The sequence below is a fragment of the Cynocephalus volans genome, chromosome 11 (genome assembly GCF_027409185.1).
Source record: "Cynocephalus volans isolate mCynVol1 chromosome 11, mCynVol1.pri, whole genome shotgun sequence".
Taxonomy (NCBI): Eukaryota; Metazoa; Chordata; class Mammalia; order Dermoptera; family Cynocephalidae; genus Cynocephalus; species Cynocephalus volans.
In genome coordinates, this window is record NC_084470.1 from 8,189,212 (window position 1) to 8,209,393 (window position 20,182).

At 39.7% G+C, this 20,182-nt stretch overlaps 1 protein-coding gene across 1 annotated transcript in view; it reads right to left on the reverse strand.

Moving 5' to 3' along the window:
* Nucleotides 1–1,058: 1,058 nt before the first annotated feature.
* The window catches only part of SUGCT (succinyl-CoA:glutarate-CoA transferase), a 723,725-nt gene continuing 704,601 nt past the window's right edge, over nt 1,059–20,182 (reverse strand). Inside the window, exon 14 of the mRNA XM_063115110.1 lies at nt 1,059–1,222. Coding sequence (XP_062971180.1) covers nt 1,059–1,222 — 164 coding nt within the window. The remainder of the gene's footprint in view (nt 1,223–20,182) is intronic.

Here is a 20,182-nt window from a genome sequence, read left to right on the forward strand (position 1 = left end):
TATGTAATGACATTGCTTTAAAATATGTGAGCCTAACAGCCAAGGATACTAAGGTCACATCAGGATACTGATCCTGGGGTCGTCTGATTCCCTGTTCTGTATCTTGCAGTCTTGAGTGACATTTTATCCTGAAACTCATCTCCTAATCACTCCTCACCTTCTGCACAGGAGATGTTTTCTATACGTTGAATTTGCTGACAAATTAAAATACTTAACACTAAAGCATGATATAGTCTTCTATGGTGGATGCTCAGATTACAAAGAAATGTTTTCCTGTCATCTCCTGTTTGCCATTATTTGTACATTATTTAATAGCTGCTTCGTCATCTAACACCTATTTAAAAACCTGTTGCATTTGCACTTGGCTCAAATTAAGGTGTGTCCCCCATGCAGACAGATACCTGTACCTCCAAATGCATTGGTGCAAATTACTTTTCTGCCACATATCAAAAAATCACCAGAGAAATACAACAAAAAGCAAATATTTGCTCCCACAGGAGAGATTAGAGCTCAGTTTTATAATGGACATCAGCAAAGCCCATGGTTTAACTTACAGACTAACAAAGGATTCATGAGCTCAAAATTAAGTTATTCTGTTTAAAATCCGTCACAGAGACTGTCATTCTGCTTATTGCTTTGAGTTCCTAACAAAGATTTAAATGAGGACTTTATGTACGAGGAGAAAATGTCAGGAGATCTGCTCTTTCTCAGGCCCGTGTGGGCTGGATGGGCAAACGTTTAGGCTATGAACATAATTAGAATGAGTAGTGTATTTTTCCAGGAAAAAAATTAAATCTTTATTGAAAAAATCCCACAAATCCACAATTAAACCATTAAATTTAAAAAAGAGGGGGTGGGAGAGATAAAGGTGGTGTACATTGACAAGGCACCAGGTCAGTCCATTCCAGAGCCGTTCTGGAGCCACCACGGGAAATGCGGAGCCTCCTGCTCTTCTCTCCAGCGGCCTCAGGGTTGGGAAGACCGGTCCAGACAGAGCATCGCCTTTGCCAGCAAAGTGCGCTCATGCTGTGGTTTTGAGAAAGAGCGTGTTTGCTCTGTCACTCGGCTTCGTGCTGGGCCACCACTCCAGCCCTGAGCAGCTCCCCAACAGCCCTGTCGTCGTATCTGAGGACCTCCTTCAGGACGTGCCTCGTGTGCTGCCCGAGCAGGGGAGGTGGCTGGGCCTCTGACATCTTGAACTTACTGTACCTCACAGCTGGGCCTGTCAAAGAGGAGGAAAGCAGGAAGCCTGTTAATGACTAACCCTAGGAAATTAATTACCTAAGCAGCCTGGCGTGTTTTCACTGAACGCCAAGAACATCAGTGCCAGTCACGCCCTTGCAGAGGCACCGTCACTTTGGAAAGAAATGTGTTTTTACATGTGGCTTTTCTCGACTCAGACTCATCCAACTGTTGGATAGTCATCTGACTTGCCTATCGCCATGCCGTGGGCTCATGTATGTGCCTGGCGTGTGCCAGGCCTGTTCAGAAGCTGTCATTCCCATGTCACATGACTCTCAGAGGTAGGACTCTCAACTGAGTGGACTCTCCAAGCCCAAGAGAACTATGACACAGATACACAGTGTCTTTTCGGAAGCTGGAAATCCGACCTCTGGTACAGACAACCCAGAAGTTGACTATTTAGTGTCTACTGTATGGTTCTAAGATTTAGTTCAACAGACTACAGATTAACTGAACCTCAGCCTGGTTGAGGCTTTGGGGGACAGAAGAGGTTAGGTGTACAAGTTTCATTGTCCAGGAGACTTGGGTTGAGATCTCAGTTCTTATACTTTCTAGCAGAGCCATCTTGGACCAATTACTTAACTTCTCTGAGCCTCAAGTTCTACAACTGTAAACTGGGTATGATAATGTTTAGGATTTAATTGAGATAATGGACAGAAAGCACTAAATAAGCATTCCCTAAACCGTAACGATGCACAAAATTCGCTGGCTACTGCGATGACAAAAGTTGCCAGTACATCTCTCTTGAAGCTTGCAGTGTAAGGGGAACAGGACGTTTATTGCCAGCTATTTGCTGAGTCACTCTAGACAGAATAACTCCAGCAACGTTTTCAATGACTGCTGGAAATGGATTTTATTATCCCCATTCTTCACATAAGGACACTACAGCCCAGAGAGCAAAGGCTTTGGTGACTGGTAGGAGTGTAAATTGGTGCAATCCTTCGGGAGGGAAATTTGTTAACTAAATATCAAGAGTTTAAAAAGTGTTCCAGTACCTGGATGGAGAAATCCCACTTTAAAAATTTTTTTCCTACAAATGTAAGCAGGAATGTTGACACATTCTATAGGCAAGGATCTATACAGATTTGTAAATCTGCTTAACACTCCTAACAGTACCCTGCATGGCTTTCTAACCTACAGCCCATTAGAAGTTCTTTGAGTAAGATTCTGGGCTTTCTTTTCACTTGAATATTCCATCTGCTTATTGTTTCCAAAGGTTACCTTGTTAGGACTTGGTGTTTAGCTCCTCATTCTTCCATGTGCTGTTCCTATAGGCCTATATTCAAACTCTTTCTTCCAGATAAAGAGGTCAAATAGTTATAATATTGAAAAAAAATAGAAAAATATGTTCAAAATTTGGACACTGGTTAAGTAAATTATGGTGCATCCAAATGATGCCAAACCATAATTTCAAGTTGTATTTTTAAAATTTTGAACATATATATATTGCCTTCACAGTCTCCTGAAATCCCACTGAAATAAAAGCATAAAAAACAAACATATAAACAACTTCATGCAAACGGGAAGAACGGAAGGCAGCGTCACTAGTGATTCCTGGGATGTTACTATCAGGTAATCCACCTGCCCACCCCTCCAAGAATGCCCACTCAGGGTGGACCCAAGGAGAGAGGAAACACCCCCAGCAACAGAAAAAATTAATGCTGGGCATCCAGATATTTTCTCTATATAAGAATGATCAACTAAAGATCACCAGAAATATGAAAACCACATAAAAGAGAAAAAAACGAAGACAATTCAGAATAGAACATGGACAGAGTATTATGCAAAACACAATTGAAATGAGATCTATCACTTAAAACTTTTCAGTATTACTGCCCAGATTAGAAATTTGGAAAATAAAGTAAAACATATCCCCAAGGATTTAGGGAGAAAAATATAACTTGTCCAAAAACTGTAAGAAAGAAGCTAAGAGTTCTTATAAAACAGACAAGGATCCCAGAAAGAAACAAAAAGTGGAGGAGGAGAAATTTTTCTATGAATAACAGAAGGAATGGATGAGAAAAGCATGCTTCCAGACTGAAGGAGTCAACTGAGAGTCCAGTACAATGAATGAATGAATGAAGAAAAGCTTCACATCTTGACATCTACACATAAAGTCTCAGAATATTCGCTTCCTGGTGGTGGGGGAGGGGAGCAAGTCAGGGGCGGAGCAGTAAGGGTGGAAATGGGCTGTCTAGGAACGGATAAACGTAGACTGCACCAAACTTCTCATTAGCTTCTACTGAAAACTAGAAGAAAGTAGAGTTTGCTTTCAACTTTCTAAAGGGAAATTATGTTAAACCTACATTGTATATCCTGTCAAATGATTAATCAAATATGGAGACATCTGCAAACTCCCAAAGACTGTCTACTGAGTAAGTTTCTTGAAGATGACTCCAATAAAATATAGGAGTAAATGGAAAAGAAAGAAAAGAAAATTTGGGGACACAGTGAGGACCTACCAAGGAGTACAGAGACGAAGGTGCCAGGATCTCGGGTCTAGAGAGCCAAGAAGACAGAGGCAGAGGAGGACAGATGCCTTCCAGAGGGGTGTCCAAGTAGGCATGAAGAGCCTTAATTGTGCAACTGGTATAACTAAAAGTTTGCGAAAATATAATAATGAGATAAAGTTACATTATGTGAGAAAAAAAGTAATTAGAAACTCTAGAAAAAATATGCACGAGAAAATCAAGATCCAAACATAAAGCAAATCCAAAAATGTGGCAAGATTTTAAGTAACTGATGAAATATAAGCAAAGAAAATCCATTTGGCCTTGATGCCAAGGACATGCACTTGAGTAGCACATGTTACCTCGTGCATCCTCTCTAACAGCATGTTGACAGCATAGTGCATTAAACTGTCTGTTTAGTTGGTTGTGTCCCCTATGGGGACAGGAACAATGCCAGTCGTGTTTGCTGATGGGCCTTCGATGCCTCTCATGGTTCTACAACTGAAGATGAAACTGGCAAGCATCCTTTCTTAGATACTACGATTGTGGACTGTGCTTTCTATTCATTATTTACCTTAACTTTTCAATTTATATGAAGTAGAAACTATTATAACTTGCATTTTACAGATCAGAAAACTGAGGCTTTTTAAAGGGTTCATTCATTTGTCTAAGGTTACCCAGCTAATAAAGGACAAGAACTCCTATCTGTAGGACTCCATGGTCCATGCTTTGTCATCCAGAACAAATATGTTGAACTAATGATTGCTAACCATTAAAGATATTGTAATAAATACCGTTCATATCATATTAATGAATTTGTTTATCCATTAATTTATTCTACATACAAGTTTTGAGTATCCCACAAGATCTGAGCTGTATAATCTAGATATATACGAGGGTACTCCAAAAATTTCATGGAATTATTAGTATTATCTTTTAATTCTATTTTTCCACAAACTTTTTGAAGTATCCCTGTATTAGCATATATACCCGGACATACCTGGACCCTATTCCCATAGAATTTACTTTCTTATTTGGGAGACAGACAATGAACAAAAACATAAACAAACACAAACAAACACATTGCTAAAATTTGATAAAAGTTATAAAATTATTAAACCCCAAGTTGAAAAGGGGATAATATTGTGAGCCCAGTGCGGAGGGGCTGTGGCAGCAGTGAAGGGCTGCTCTAAGTGGAATGTGCAGAGAAGGCTAACCTGATCAGACGATTCTTAAGCTGAGTCTTAAGCTGAACTATCAATACAAATAGTGGGGGAAAGACGATTCTTGGCAGCATAATGTTCAAGGAACTGAAAAAAGATCCAGGGTGGCTAGAACATAATTTAATAGAAGAGGTTCTAGATGCAGTTGGATGGAGAGGGAGGCAAGAGAATGCACAGGGGTTTATAGGCTGCAGTAGTGAAGCTGGATCTTATTTTGGTTTCAGTGGGAAGCCACAGCAGCTTGAAGCAAAGCAGTAAGACATAGCAGGAAATACTCTTGTTGCTGGACAGAGAATGCAGTGAGTTTAGAGGCTGCTGTGGGTAGGTCAGAAGGGATGATGGTGGTCTGGTGGTCTGGGCTAGGATGGCTCCTGCAGAGTGTGAGAACAGTGCGTAGGATTGAGAGGGATCCCGGTGACAGAATTAGAGAACCTGATGAGGAATACATAAGCTAAGGCAGTTGGGAGGGAAAGAGAAGGATGAAAGGAGAATCCCGTGTTTCTGGGTTGAACAACTGGTGGGCCATCGATCAGGTGGAGAAGACTGAATGGACTGCATGGACGAGTTTGGGGGGAAGCAGTGTCAAGGGTCCTTTTCTGGACATGCTAAGTTTGAGATGCCTGTGAGGTATCCAAGGAGAGATGTCAGTGAGCTTTTAGCTATGCAAGTTTGAAATTCAGGGAAGAGTTTTGGCCAGTATACATAACTTTAGAAGTTATTTATCATCTAAATATCCTCACTCCAAAACGATATATTTCCTAGGAAATTGTATTTATTCCAACCTCTCTGATACTGGTTTTAAAAATAAGTTGTTTATGAAGTCTTTTCTCTACTATCTAAAATCTCTATCAAAATCTATTGCATCAAAAATGTTTTGTGTACACAGGAAGCAAATAAAAATTTTAAAAAAAAAAATCTTTAAAGCCCATAACTTTAAAGACAAGTACATTTCTTTAAAAAAAAAAAAAAAAAAAGTCCATATTCTTAGCCTTCAGCAGACAAATCTCAATTGACTTCAGGGTAGAAATTAGGGCAGTTTTACTTCTGAAAGAATTGTGGACTTTGCTCCCCACACAAAGAGGCAGACAAAATAACTCAAGAGTTCTTTTATACTGAGTCATAGCTATTTCGGGATAAACTAAGGTGGGGTGTTTTTCCTCTACCTCAATAAAGACAATCAAACTGAAAAACGGAAACAAATGCACACCACAGGAACTGCTGGCACATCGGCTAGTCCTGAGCCTGAAACCGCAAGCACTGTTTCGTGAGGGGCCTCCCTAGTCGAGTGACAGGTGGTCAGGGCACCGAGCTCTGTACGTCCCTCAGGAATGGGAGCTGGGCAGCAGGGCTCGGCGGTTACCCTGCCTCGAAGTGAGGACCACCTGAGCTGCCCGTGGTCCTCCAGGGAATGGCTTTCTGTGATTCTGGGAACATGACAAAGCCTTTTTGCTTCAACTTCTGCATATGCCCTTACCTAGGAGGCTAAGCTGATGAACTCCACGGTACCTAGATTAGAGAGAGAACAGGCAGTCGACAAAATGTAAAGGGAGGTGTTTCTAAGTCATAAGCGGTAACATTTGAAACTACTATTTCGTGAGTGCTCACTGTATACAGCATGAGGCTACACACTTTGCATTTGTTTTGTTTTGTTTTTTACTTTTTATTTCTTTATTGAAAGGTATTGATTATACACATCTATGGGTACAGAGTTATATTTCGATACACGTGTAATGTGATCCTCACAATAACCTAAGATATTTTTTTTTGCATTTACTAAGCGTCTTATCCCTATATCACAAAAGAGAAACAAGAAGCTCACAGAGGTTAAGAAACACGTACAAGAATGCACAGCAGACACAATGTAGGTCCTCAGAGCAAAGTGGTTAAGACAGTGGGTTCTAGAACCAGAGTGTCTATTTGCACCCTGGCTGTGCCATTTACTGACTGTACCTCCTTGGATAATTCACTTAATGAACCTGTGTCTCAGGATCTTTATATATAAAATGGGCACGATACTGGTACCTACCACACATACAGTTGTGAGGATTTAAAAAGCTGCTTGTGAAGAACCCCTTAGAAGAGTAACAGGCACACAGTAGGTACTCAATGCCCTCTGCTACAGTGCTGACCTTAGCAACCTGGAGATTGTTAGCATAGCCTTGGTCACCTGCCTATCTCAGGCCTAGACTTCTGGATTGGCAAGGTAGCTGCATTTTAGATTTGTGAAAAAAGTTGGGGAATAAAGTTTCAACTTTTACAAATCTTTATCGGTCAGGGACAAGGCTGTTTGAAGTGAAGGGACGGGAGGCAGCCACCAGCCATTTCCTGAGCACATGTGAAGTAAGAGCACTGTTCAAACTCTGGTTGTGTATTCCTACTACAACCCCTTAAGACAGGTTCTTCCCCTTCCTGCAGATGATAAAAGGAAGGCTAGAGGAGATTAGATGGCTACCCAGGTCACACATCTTATAAGGACCTACTTAGTGTCTCCACCAGCATGACAACATCTCCCAGAAATGAATTTTACACTCTTCTCGACTTAACTAGTGATAGTGGAAGGAGCTTTGGAAATGTGACTTCTCTCCCTTATTCGACAGACACTTGCTACTTGCCAGCCATTGCTCCATGTGTTTCACACACACACTTCGTTCAGTCCTCACAGTCACACCAGAAGGCCTTATTATCACCCCCATTTTACAAGGGGGTTAAACTGAGAAACATGGAAGAGAAGTCACTAGCTCAGGGTCACAGCTAATAAGGAGCAGAGCTACGAGTCACATCAGACAGTCTTGCTCCAGAGTCCCTACTCTTTTCCGCTGGGCCACACTGCTTCCCAGTGAGAGGGACAGAGCCAAAGAAGGAGAGAGTTACTCCAGGGCACAGCTGAGGTCAGTGTCCTGAAGCGGAAGGTGCCACGAGCATCTCCAGGCTCCATCTTCTCACCAGTCTGTCCTTCTGTCTTCTAGGTCGGAGTTCTACCAGATTTCTTATGCAATATGTACTCATTAATACTTCATCGTTTCAAATAAATTTGTCATATTATGCCACCAGTCCTTCTGTAGGAAGTCCCAGGATCATGGCACTATCAACACATCCCAACTCCTCAGTTTTCTGAGTCAGGCAATGCTTTCCAAGGGCTTCCTCCCTGAAAAGAATGAAGCCTTCACGATGCTCTCTGTGGATAGCTCACTGGTTCAAGGCACAGGAGGGCCCAGGGCCTGGTGTGCCAGAAAATTCTTCACACTAGCCCTGTAGTGTTTTCCATCTGCGGTTTGAGGCCCTTCAGTAACAAGCCCCTGACTGTTTTGTCTCACCTCCTTTAGAAACCTTCCATGATTCCTTTAGGCTGAACAGGGAATCCACCCAATCTATGCAAACAACCCAAGCTACTCCAACCATACACAGAGTTCAAACTACATTTCTATAAACCAGACCAACTTAATAATGTAAACAGTTGCAGGAAACAGAGGTAGCCAAAAACATGTAGGAAACCATAATGAATATTCAAGTAATGGGAACATAATATCACATCATGAGGGAAGAGACCTAAACAGTCCCTTTTTCCAGAACTCCATGCACCTCCCGTCTCACTGATGCATTTCTAAAGCAATGAACAACCTATTGCTCAACCTTACAGCTAACTGGCAACCGATCAGCACTAAGGGTTAAATTAATTAATTAGCTGGCCAGTCTGATCACAACAGGAGTAAGAATGAATGGAATTAAAACTAAATATGTGCAGTTTTTTCATGTTTTAAAAAATTTCAGATATGAGTGTCAACTTTTAAAAATATCAAGGATACTTAAAAGCAAACATCTGTTTTATAATATATGAAATGTTACATCAAACCCTTTTATTTTGACTTCTTTGGCCCATTGCTAAGATACATGCTGTAGATACCATTTAATCTTCAAGGCTTACTAGTGTAATAAGAAGCCAAACTTCATTTTGCTGAAAATAACGATAGTTCCAGCACCAAGTTATTTCACAATTTCCCTCCAGTGCTTGAACTCATCATCATAACAATAACAATATTTTTTATAGGGCGCCTCTCAGCCATAGCAACCAATGTGCCAAATGGAGCCATACAGTTAGAACACATTAAACCCATTAGATGTGAAATAAAAACAGATACAGTCATTTAAACTAGCATGGAATAGTGGAAAAAGGCCATAGAGAATAAATATGGCTTCGGACATCTTTAACAGAAGAATTCAATCTCTGGCCCTGCTTGTGGAGTCAGACATCCCAGAAACTCAAGGCAGCATGTGGTCTGTACCACCAACTTGGATGAGTTACCCTGGTCTCGCTCAGAGTTCAGAGGTGTCATGTATTACTGCTGCTCTAATGAATCCTGCCTCATTTTCCAGCTTAATAAAGAGTGCCTCAAGGGTGACTATCTATAAGTTGATACCATTTTCAACTACGTCCATGACCCTGTGATAGTCATTAATGCTATTCACTAAACTTCCAGTGTCTACCTTCCTGGACTATGGTAGTATTACACATCCTGGCCCCTTTGTGGTTGGGTGAGACCATGTGAGCCCAAAGAATTGTGAATGGAAGGGACATGTATGTTACTTTCAGGTCAGAACTCTCAATTGCTGATTTAAGACCCTCTGATTTAGGACCCTCTCTTTTTTTTTTTTTTTGGTCTTTTTCGTGACCGGCACTCCGCCAGTGAGTGCACCGGCCATTACTATATAGGATCCGAACCCGCGGCGGGAGAGTCGCCGCGCTCCCAAGCGCCGCACTCTCCCGAGTGCGCCACAGGCTCGGCCCTAGGACCCTCTCTTTCTTTCAGGTAGGACAACAGCAGTCTGTGAGATGGTGACTGCTCCACCAGTCTGGGGTCCTGCCAACCCATGATGGATATGTAGTAGTGCGAGCAAGAAATATACCTGTGTTGTTTTAAGACACTGTTATTTGGGAACTGTTTGTTATTGCAGCATAACCTAGCTTAGTGAGACTAATCATATGCCTCAATTTTAATACACAGACGTATTTGCCTGGAAGGGAGGAGAGACTCATTCACCTAATTCCTAAACACTCCTTTTAAAAGCCTTCAGTTCAGACATTCCAAATACAGCTAATTTTGTGTGCAGACAATTTTGACCAGTGGAATTATGATAATAGCTATTATTTATTGAGTACTTATATATGTTAGGTACCTGGCAGAATGTCTTCCATCTATTACCTTGTTTGAGGACTAAATGAATTTAAAAGGTAAGATTATTATTATGCCATTTTATCAATCAGGAGAGTGAGGTTAAGTAACCTTTTCAAAACTACACAGCTTGTCAACTAAATAATTGCATTAGAACTTAGGCTGGCTAAGTACAAAGTGCACGCTTGTTAACACTGGGATGTACTTCCTCCCTACATAAAGTCCAAGAAAATCTGTTCTTGTATCAGTGGCTGAATAAATTCCATTCTTTGGCAGATGGTGTTATAAAGCAGTACTATATTATAAATACTTATATATTTCATGGTTGCTAACCCATTAAGGCATTTATCTTTCACTTGAAAAACAAACAAGGCAACTTGTACTTGATTTATCTATCTTGTTCCAATCCACCTAAATGTCACAGTAGATTATCCGTTTCCTACTGGAAAAATATATGGCCCATAAGGAAATGTTATTTATATTCATTAGTAAACATGCTGTCTCCCCTCAAAGTGTGCTACCCAAAGCCTCTGCTGAGGGCTCTGAAAAATATCGGGCTGGAAGAAGCTCTCTCCTGAATGCTTCTTTCCAACGCTTGTGTTTGCTTCTCATTATTTTCAACACTTCTGAAAACTCTAGGAAGGGTGGAGAAACACCTTGATGACAGTGTGATCTTTGCCAAAATATTCAATTCTTCTGTTTCTTTGCCTTCTAAAATTAAAATATTCAATACAAGCTCTTTGGGTGCATTCCAAGATTTTGTTTGGTTAGACTTCACCATGGAAAACAAAATTGGTTCAGCTGGAATCTGTAGCCAGAACATTTTAAGCTTCATAGACCATCAAAGTGGTGACCTTCTCTTCACCTCCTCTGTGTCTGTGCTCCATTAAGGACAATACCGGAAGAAGTTTCCAGTCAGAGAAGCCAGATTGCATTTTGATTCAATTGTGAAAGGAGGAACTGAACGGAGCTTGCGCAGGTGGTTATTTGTGGCTCTTACCTCGAATGAGCTTTGAAAAGTTCTTCTGCAACCCTTTAATGGTTTTTTGTACTTTAATACAATTTTTCTGGACTTCTTAGTCTCTGGGTTAAAGGAATCAACCTTATGTCCACCATCTTTTTCTTTTCTTTCCCAAGAGTAAGATCACACAAGTAACCATCATATTCCAAGCAAAGAGGGGATCAATAAAATTAGGCCCCAAAACCTACTGTTGAGAAAATGGATATTATTAATTATTTTTTGAAAGAATTGATCTTTGTTTTTCCCTTTCACTTTGCCTGTGTGGTCCAGAGGAAGAGGTTTTCAGAGAAGGTCCTTTCTCTCCATGCTCTGTTTCAGCTTTGGCATGACCATCCTCTGTCCCAGAACTCTAATCCCCCATCTTCCCTGTGACATCTTGCTAGTCCCAGTAGTCCTTGCTCTGTTTCATCTCTCACACATCTTCACACTTCTGATCTTTTCTGCCACCTGCGGTGTCCACAGCACCATGCAATATGAGGATGACTCGTGCAGCCAATCTACACTCACTCTTCCCTGTGCCCGATGCTCTCTGGGTCCACGTGCAGACCTGAGATGCGTCTCAATGTGGCGATCTGCAAGACCACATTACTCTCAAAGCTCTATTCGGGCTAACTTGACATTGAACCTTCCCTCTTTCCCATAGTCCAAAGAACCATCCCTCTTCTTCAAATCCTATATACTCAGTCCCCTTCTTCAATGTGGTACATCTCACTGTCTGTGTTACCTCTTGTGATCTTTCTTTCAAGAACAACGTTCTGCTCATCTGTATCCTCCATAGCACCTAGCACATGAAGAATGCTCAATAAATAACTAATTAAAAGATGAGACCAAAAACAAAAACCCCATTAGACTACTAAATTAGGAAAAAAGGCCACTAGAAATACAGAAATATAGAACTAAAGGGAGGTCAAGGCATGCAAATGGGTATATTCTGCACCAGGTTTCTAAATGGAGTCATCTTGCCTCTTTCTTTTAATGTTGTATCCAACCCATCAGCAAATTCTATTGACTCTACCTTCAGAACACATACAGAATCCTGTGACAAGCAGGCTGGCCACCACCTCCTGCGTGGATTTCTGTGAGTGCTCCCACAGACCTCCTGCCTCCATGCTTCCCTGCAGAATATTCTCAACCAAGCAGCTGCAGTCACGCTTCAAAAACATAAGTCAGATCATACCATTCCTCTGCTCAAACCTCTGTGAAGCTGTCCCTGCTTGCGTCTGGACAACGAGCTGCAGGCTCTGTCAATCCCCTCCCCTCCCCCGGGCTGCCCGACCTCCTCCCCAGTCCACTTTGCTGCGCCCCAGCCAGCCTCTCACAGCTCACCAGGAGGCTCTTCCCTGGGGCCTTTGCTCCAGCTGTTCCCTCTGCTTGGAACATTCTTCCTCCTGAAATCTACTCAGATCATTCCTTGAGGTCCTTCAAATCTTTGCTCGGTGAGGCTGCCCTAGGTATATCTGCCATTGCAGCCAGCCACTCTGACTGGCATGCTACTCTGTCCCCTGCACCACTGTCCATGCACAACGACCAACGACAGTTCTTTACCTGACTCCCTGGGTGAGGGTGCTAGCTTTCTAACGGGCAGAGATCGTTATCTGTTTTCCTCTACAAATATTTGCTGAAATAGAATGTGCAAATGAACGATTTAGCTCAGTTAAGCTTTGAGTTCAGTTCTTAGGTTTCTAAAAGAATGTGACCAAAGTGTTCATAGCCTCAGACCTCAGGATTCTAGCAAAATAGCTCCTGTCACACAGACCAGAAAGCAAGGTGACACGCTTTTATTGACTATGAACCCAAATAGTCACATGTAAACAAAAAAGTATTAAATGCAATGTGTTTGTTCTCACTGCACCTGATTTATCCAGTTGTGCAACTTGGATTCATGCTACCAGTGAGGAAAGACGCCCTGCAATATTCTAGCCATGCAACATCACAACAGTTGCATGGAATTTTTGATTACAGAGATTCATTTCATAAGTTGGATAAAAACAGGTGTTCAGGAGAACTTCTAAGCTCTGTGAGGGCAAGAATCATATCTGTATGTCCAGAAGCTATTATAAGGGTACTTCAAAAAGTTCATAGAAAAATAGAATTGAAAGATAATACAAATTTTTCCATGAACTTTTTGAAGTACCCTCATAAATTATGATGCTCAATAAATACTTGTTGAATGGATGGATAAGTGAAGGAAAAAGGCCCTGTGTTTTCAGAAATAAACAAGGTGGTAGAAGGTAATTTTACTATTCACACAAAGCAAGCTTTTTTCAACTGGACGTTGATGCAATACCAAATTTTGCCTTAATTCGATTTGTTTAGAGATTAATTTTTTATTACGATAATAATATGGAAGACTCTAAGAGCCACATAAAATAGCTCACAAAAACATTGTCAGATTTCTTTTTTTAAATGTACTATTTCTTCTTGGAAGGACATAAGTTCTTTTAGATTTTTAATGACTACTTGTTTTTTAATTTGGAAAATGTATGTCTTAGTTTTTATTTATATGAGACTATAATTTTCACAATTGCACATTAATTTTATTTTGTTTGCCATGTTTCTCTTTGCTGGTAGATATTGTCAATTTCATATAATAATAATAATAATAATAATAATAATAATAATAATACATGTCTGTTAGGGTATACAAACATTTTCCTATTTATTGTTTCTTCTCTTTTTCCATATTTTCCTTATTAGCTATTTAGGCATGTTACAAAATGCCCTGCCAGCTCTCTTGTATTTTAATTGTGTGGTACTAGTATCTTTTGAATTATTTAAAAGTATTTAATACACAAGGTGAAAAGGGCTAGTTACAACTAGAAATCTGAAATGTCTTTATTTTCACATTTTTATTGTAAATTTGAATATAGTCATTTACTTTTTTAGGTACTAATTAAATGCACGAGTAATATTCTCTCTCCCCACAGAGCTCTTAGCACAGTTTCCAAGAACACAAATGTGGTTCTCTTCTCCTGCGCAGGTTAGAGTAAGCCCTTGTCTATGAAAGAGTTAGGATATCCTCAGTTCGTGCTGAGTGGGAAGACATTCTTTCCACATTGGAACTTCATTGATTTTGTCCAACTGAGTAATAATATAGCTTAAGTAAATGAAAAATATGAAACATATCATTTCTTATGAATAAATGAAACTAGGCCAGAGATATCTTGTAAACCCATAAGAAAACTTACTCTAATAATGTACACAAGTGGATTCTAATTAGTAAATCAATTACTTACCTACAAAGGGTACTTGTTCTGTTTTTGAGTGTGCTTATTTTTAGGAGCAATTGAAACATTTCCTGTGTAATCATAATTAAACCAATAATTTGTTCAGGAATTTCTTTAACAAGATAGCACCAAGATAAACCTCAATTTAGCTGTCTCCGTCTAGATGGTCATATGTTCCAAATTAATAAAAACCAAATTTAAAATGTTACTCTTCTTAGGTCTCTAAAACCAGAAGACTTGGTCCCAGATAATGATTTGTAGATAACTATGGGCAAGCAAGTTCTTGATGAGCCGTGATACAGGAATAATTTGTCACCTATGTCAATGAATTTCGTTCTCTGTGTCAACAAAATTTTATTTTGCTTATTAACAAAACTAAATAGGTAAAAAAGAAATACTCTAATTAGATTTCCACATGGCATTTTGAATCCCATGAAACAAAAAGTCTAGGTATTATAACAATACTGAGTTATAAATTTAAGAGTCCTCCTTGGATTATACTTTCTATGTACCTTAAAATTACATGAAGAGGTATAAAGCAGTTACGTGAGAAAAGTGTATACTATAAAAGGATTTGGTAGTTGGCATCTACAAAAAGCTGTCATAACATAAAAAAGCATCCAAATACATGGCATATATTTTAAGGATAAGCACAGTTTTGTTTCCTATGAAACAGAACATTCGAGAAACACCCACATGGCCACTCTGCAGCGAGTGACTGGGCAGCCCAGTGGTACAACAGTGCATGTGCAGCAGATTTGACAGAAAGTTCTAGGCATCCTTTTTGGCAAAATCCATAAGCAGGAAGTATCCCCAAATCCCTGTTTTCTTTAAAAATAAGAGGTGTGCTCGTTTTCTCCATTCTTTATTGGTGGGAGCCAACTCAGAAGTTGAGGCACCTCAGTGCCTCAGGTATTTGTCAAAGTGTGAACAAAGGCTCCTACCTTAGTTTTCCAGCTGCCAGGTCAAACATGCCATTGCTGAGCCTGGCCTTGGACCTACTAGATTAGAAACTTTGGAGTAGGGTTCATTACCTGAATTTGAAAAAGCCTATCAGAAGCTTTTTCATCACTAAGTTGGAAAAGCCATGCCACTTCCTAGCTACGTGGTTCTGGGCAAATTGCTTAATATCTCGCAGCCTCAGAGTCCTCAAGTACAGCATGAGGATGAGAACGGTATCTAGGTCATGGGTTAGTTCTGAGGATTAAATGAGAAATTACCTGCCAAGTTCTTAACACAGGGCCTGCGCACACTAAGCACTTGCAGATGGTTCGTTCCTCCTGTTCTTCTTATTGTCACTGACCTTGCAGGTCCTGGAGGTGCTGCGAGAGGGAGATTCTGCCTCAGGATCATCAGCACCGATTCAAGCTCATGCTCTGGATCTACTACGAAATCTGGCAGGGAGACTCTTTCTGAAAGGAGGCTATTTATCTTACCATTAACAAAAACAAAATATGAAATATGAAGACAATTACATAAAAAGCCATACTTTGGACTTCCAGTTCTGGCCCAAATGGAGTAGTCCCATTTTCCCAGGTCCTCCCTATTGCAACTAAAAATACTGGACACGAGGCAACAAAACACATATGAAAACTCTGTGGGGGTGGTGGAAAGAAGGACTGCCAAGGGGTCTTGGGACTTGAGGGTTCTGTGGGCTTCGTTGTTGCCTCCCATATGTCCTGGACAGGGCACTGCTAAAGCCTCTAACCCGGAGCCATCAACAGGCACAGACAACATAAATGCCAAGAAAGTCTGTTCCTCCAGCCAAAGGACTAGGAAAGGGTGGCCTAACTGAACTGAAAACATTTTGGGCAATTCCTACCCTGCTCTGGCCAAACATCAATGGGAAAACCCTCCATGACCACCACAGTGAAGGAGCTCCAGTGGGATCGAGCCAAGAGCTCATCTTCGACTCCCCCCCCAAAAGAAGCACGCAGCAGTGCTCTATTCCCCAGCCCCACGATGTCAGCAGGACCAAGGGGCAGCAGACCTCTCATTGCCCATCTAAAGAAGGCAGATGGCACTCCAATTGCACTACCAGGATAGTGCCCTGCAAACCCAGCAGCAAGTTGAGCATCTACCCCCTGCCTCACCCCCGGCCCCAGCAGCAATGAGTCTGAACAAGTCAGTGGAAGGTAGCGCTGTTCACCACTGTCCTTCACCCCTGCTCTCCTCTCCACCAGCAATGTCCTTCGTGTCAGCACATCCATCGGGGAGTGGAGCCTCATCCCCCCTTACAGCAACAAAGTTTTCTGAGTCAACCCTCTGGTCCCCTCTCTATCCCCACTGCCCCACCTGCCGTTGGTGTCAGTCTTCTCAGAACATTTCATTATGTGAACAATAAGCCTTTCATACCCACTTGGTATGTGTTTGTCATCATAAGTCTTAACATCCAAATCAAATTGGGGGTGGAGGTCTATCTTGCAGGGTGGCCACGACAAAATTATACAGAGTATGTTCTCTGACCCAGATGGAATTAAACCAGAAATCATTACAGCATACAAAAAGAATATCTCCAAACACCCAGAATATTAAATAATATGCTTCTAAATAACGCATGGATCAGAGGGAAAGTATCAAATGAAAGAAAAAAATTACATACAAATAAATAAAAATGAAAATATAACAAATCAAAATATGTAGAACCCAGCTAAAGCAGTGTGGTGAGGGAAATTTGTAGCACTAAATGCTTACATCAGAGAAGAGAAATGATCTCAGATAAATAACCTAAGTTCCTACCACAAGAAAGTAGAAGGAAGAAGCAAAAAATAACTTAAGCAAGTATTGATAAATACGGGGCATTCAAAAATTTCATGGAAAGATTCACATTATCTTTTAATTCAATTTTTCCACAAACTATTTGAAGTACCCTTGTATAAGATCAGACCTTAATAAGATTGAAAATAGGAAAATAGAATAAGCAAAACAAAAAGCTTGTTCTTCCAAAAAAAAAAAAAATCAATAATACTGATAAATTTCTACCAAGACAGACAAAAATAAAAATAAAGAAAACACAAATTATAAATATGAAGACTGAAACAAGGGATATCCCTACAGATCCTGCAACCATTAAAAGAATTAAAAGTCTATTTATTCTTATAAATTCAGCAACTTGGGAAATGGACCAGTTACTCAGAAACCATAAAACTATCAAAATTCAAAAAAGATTAAATAGACAATTTGAAAAGTCCTATAATCATTAAAGACATTGAATTTATAATTTAAAAACTTCCAAAAACAAAATACCTAGGCCCAGATGATTTTACTATAGAATTGTACCAAACATTTAAAGAAGAACTTATACAATCACTTCTGGAATATAGATGCAGAGAAGACACTTCCCAATTCGTTTTATGATACCAAAACTAAACAAAGATAGTACATCAAAAAAAAAAAAAAAACCCTAGAGATCAATATATCTTATAAACTTATATCTAAAAACTTCAATATATTAGCAAATCAAATCCAATAATGTATAAAAAAAGAAGTATACACCATGACCAAGGGGAATTTATTCAAGTTATGAAAAGCTGGTTCAACATTTGCTAATCAATTAATGCAATCCATCATATTAAGCTAAAGAAGAAAAATCATATGATCCTATCAATTGATGCAGAAAAGGTGTTAAAAAAAAATCCAACACCTACTTGTGAAAAAAAAAATCCTCAGCACAGTAGAACTAGAGGGCACTTCCTCAACTTGATAAAAAGTTAAAAAGCATTTATAAAAGCCAACAGCTCCCATCATACTTAACGATAAAAGACTGAGTACTTTCCTCTAAGATTAGAGGATGGCCCCTTTCATGACTCATTCAACCATTTAAGTTCAAGACAGAACTTTTTTTTGCAATAAGGTAAGAAAAAGAAATAAAAGGCTTATAGGTTGGAAAGAAATAAATAAAACTTTTCCTATTTGCAGATGACATGGTTGTCTATGCAGAAAATCCCAAGTAATATACAAAAAACCAAACAAACAAAGAAATAAAAACCTCCTAGAACTTACAAGTGAGTTCAACAAGGTCTCAGGATACAAGACAGTCACACCAAAAGCAACCATCGAAATGTTAGTACACATTTCTATGTTCTCAGAAGGAAAATATAGAAACTTAAAAACACTATTTCTAATTGCTCCAAAGAAAATAAAATAGGCATAAGCTTAACAAAGCTTTTGCAGGATAAGTTCGCTGAAAATTGCAAAAAGAAATTACAGAAGTCATAAGTAAATGGAGAGAAACACTGCGGTCATAAATTAGAAAACTCAACATATTAAAGATGTAAATTCTCCTCAAATTGATATGTATGTTTAATACAATTAAATTAAAAACCCTCAAAACTTTTTTTCTGTAGACATAGACAAGCTTATTCTAAATTTTGAATGGAAGGTGCGGCATCTGGAATAGCTAAAACAGTTTTGAAAAAGGTGAATGAAGTGGGAGGAATCACTGTCCCTTGTTTTAACTAGTGCTGTGTATCTACAGTAGCCAAGTTAGTGTGGTACCAGGGAGGGATAGAAAGATCAATCAGAGAAACATAAATAAAGAATCCAGAAATAGACCCACACAAATATGCCCAACTGGTGATTGACAGAGGTGCAAAAGCAACTAAATAGAGAAAAGATATCATTTTCAACCAACAGTGCTGGAGCAACTGACCATCCACAGGCAACATAACGTCAACCTAAGTCTCACACCCTATAAAATAATTACCTCAAAGTGGATCAAAAAATTAAATGCGAAATGTAAAACTATACAACTCTTAGAATAAAAACATAGAGGACAAATATTTGGGATATAGGGCCAGGTGAAGAGTTCTCAGACCTGATACAAAAGCAAGATCCACAAAAGAAAAAATTGATGAATTGGACCTCATCAAAATTACAAATGTTTGTTCTGTGAAAGACCGTGTTGAGAGGATGAAAAGACAAGCTAAGAATTTGGAGAAAATGTTTGCAAACCACATATCTGACAAAGGTCTAGTAGCTACAATATGTAAAGAACTCTCAAACCTAAAAAGTAAAAGTCAAACAACCCAATTAGAAAATGAGCAAAAGTCATAAGCAGATTCTTTCACTGAAGAGAATACAGAGATGACTCGTGACTCTATGTAAAGATGTTCAATACTAATAGCCGTCAGGGAGTTGTAAATTAAAACCACAACAGCTATTGAAACACACCTTCAGAATGACGAAAAGAGAGAATAGTGATAGGACCAAACGCTGGTGATGATACGGAGAAACTGGATCACTCAGACGTTGCTGATGGGAAGGTCAAATGTTACATTTTGCCAGTCACTCTGGAAAAGACTATGGCGGTTCCTTTCAAAATTATATATGTACTTACCATATGATAAGCAATTGTACTCCTGGACATTTATCCCAGAGAAATAAAAACTTATGCTCACCCAGCAATCTGTTCACCAATGTGCATAGTAGATTTATTTGTAATAGCAAAATCTGGAAACAAGTCAAATATCTTTCAATAAGTGAACAGTGAAACAAATGTGTTACATCCATACCATGAGATACTACTCAGCAATAAAAGGAATAAACTATTGATACAAGCAACAACTTGGATGGATCTTGAGAAATTTATCTGAGTGAAAAAAGCCAAAATCAAAAAGTTACATATGAACCCATTTATGTAACATTCTCAAATGACAAGATTATGGAGCTGGAGAACCATCAGTGATTGACAGAGATTACAGGAGTGGGGAAGGAGGAAAGTGGTGGGGCCTCTAGCAGGGACATGAGGGAGTGCAGAGTACGGAACACACACACACACACACGCACGCACGCACAAACGAGTCACGTAAAACTGGTGAAATCTGCACCAGGTCAGTGCATTGTGGCCGGT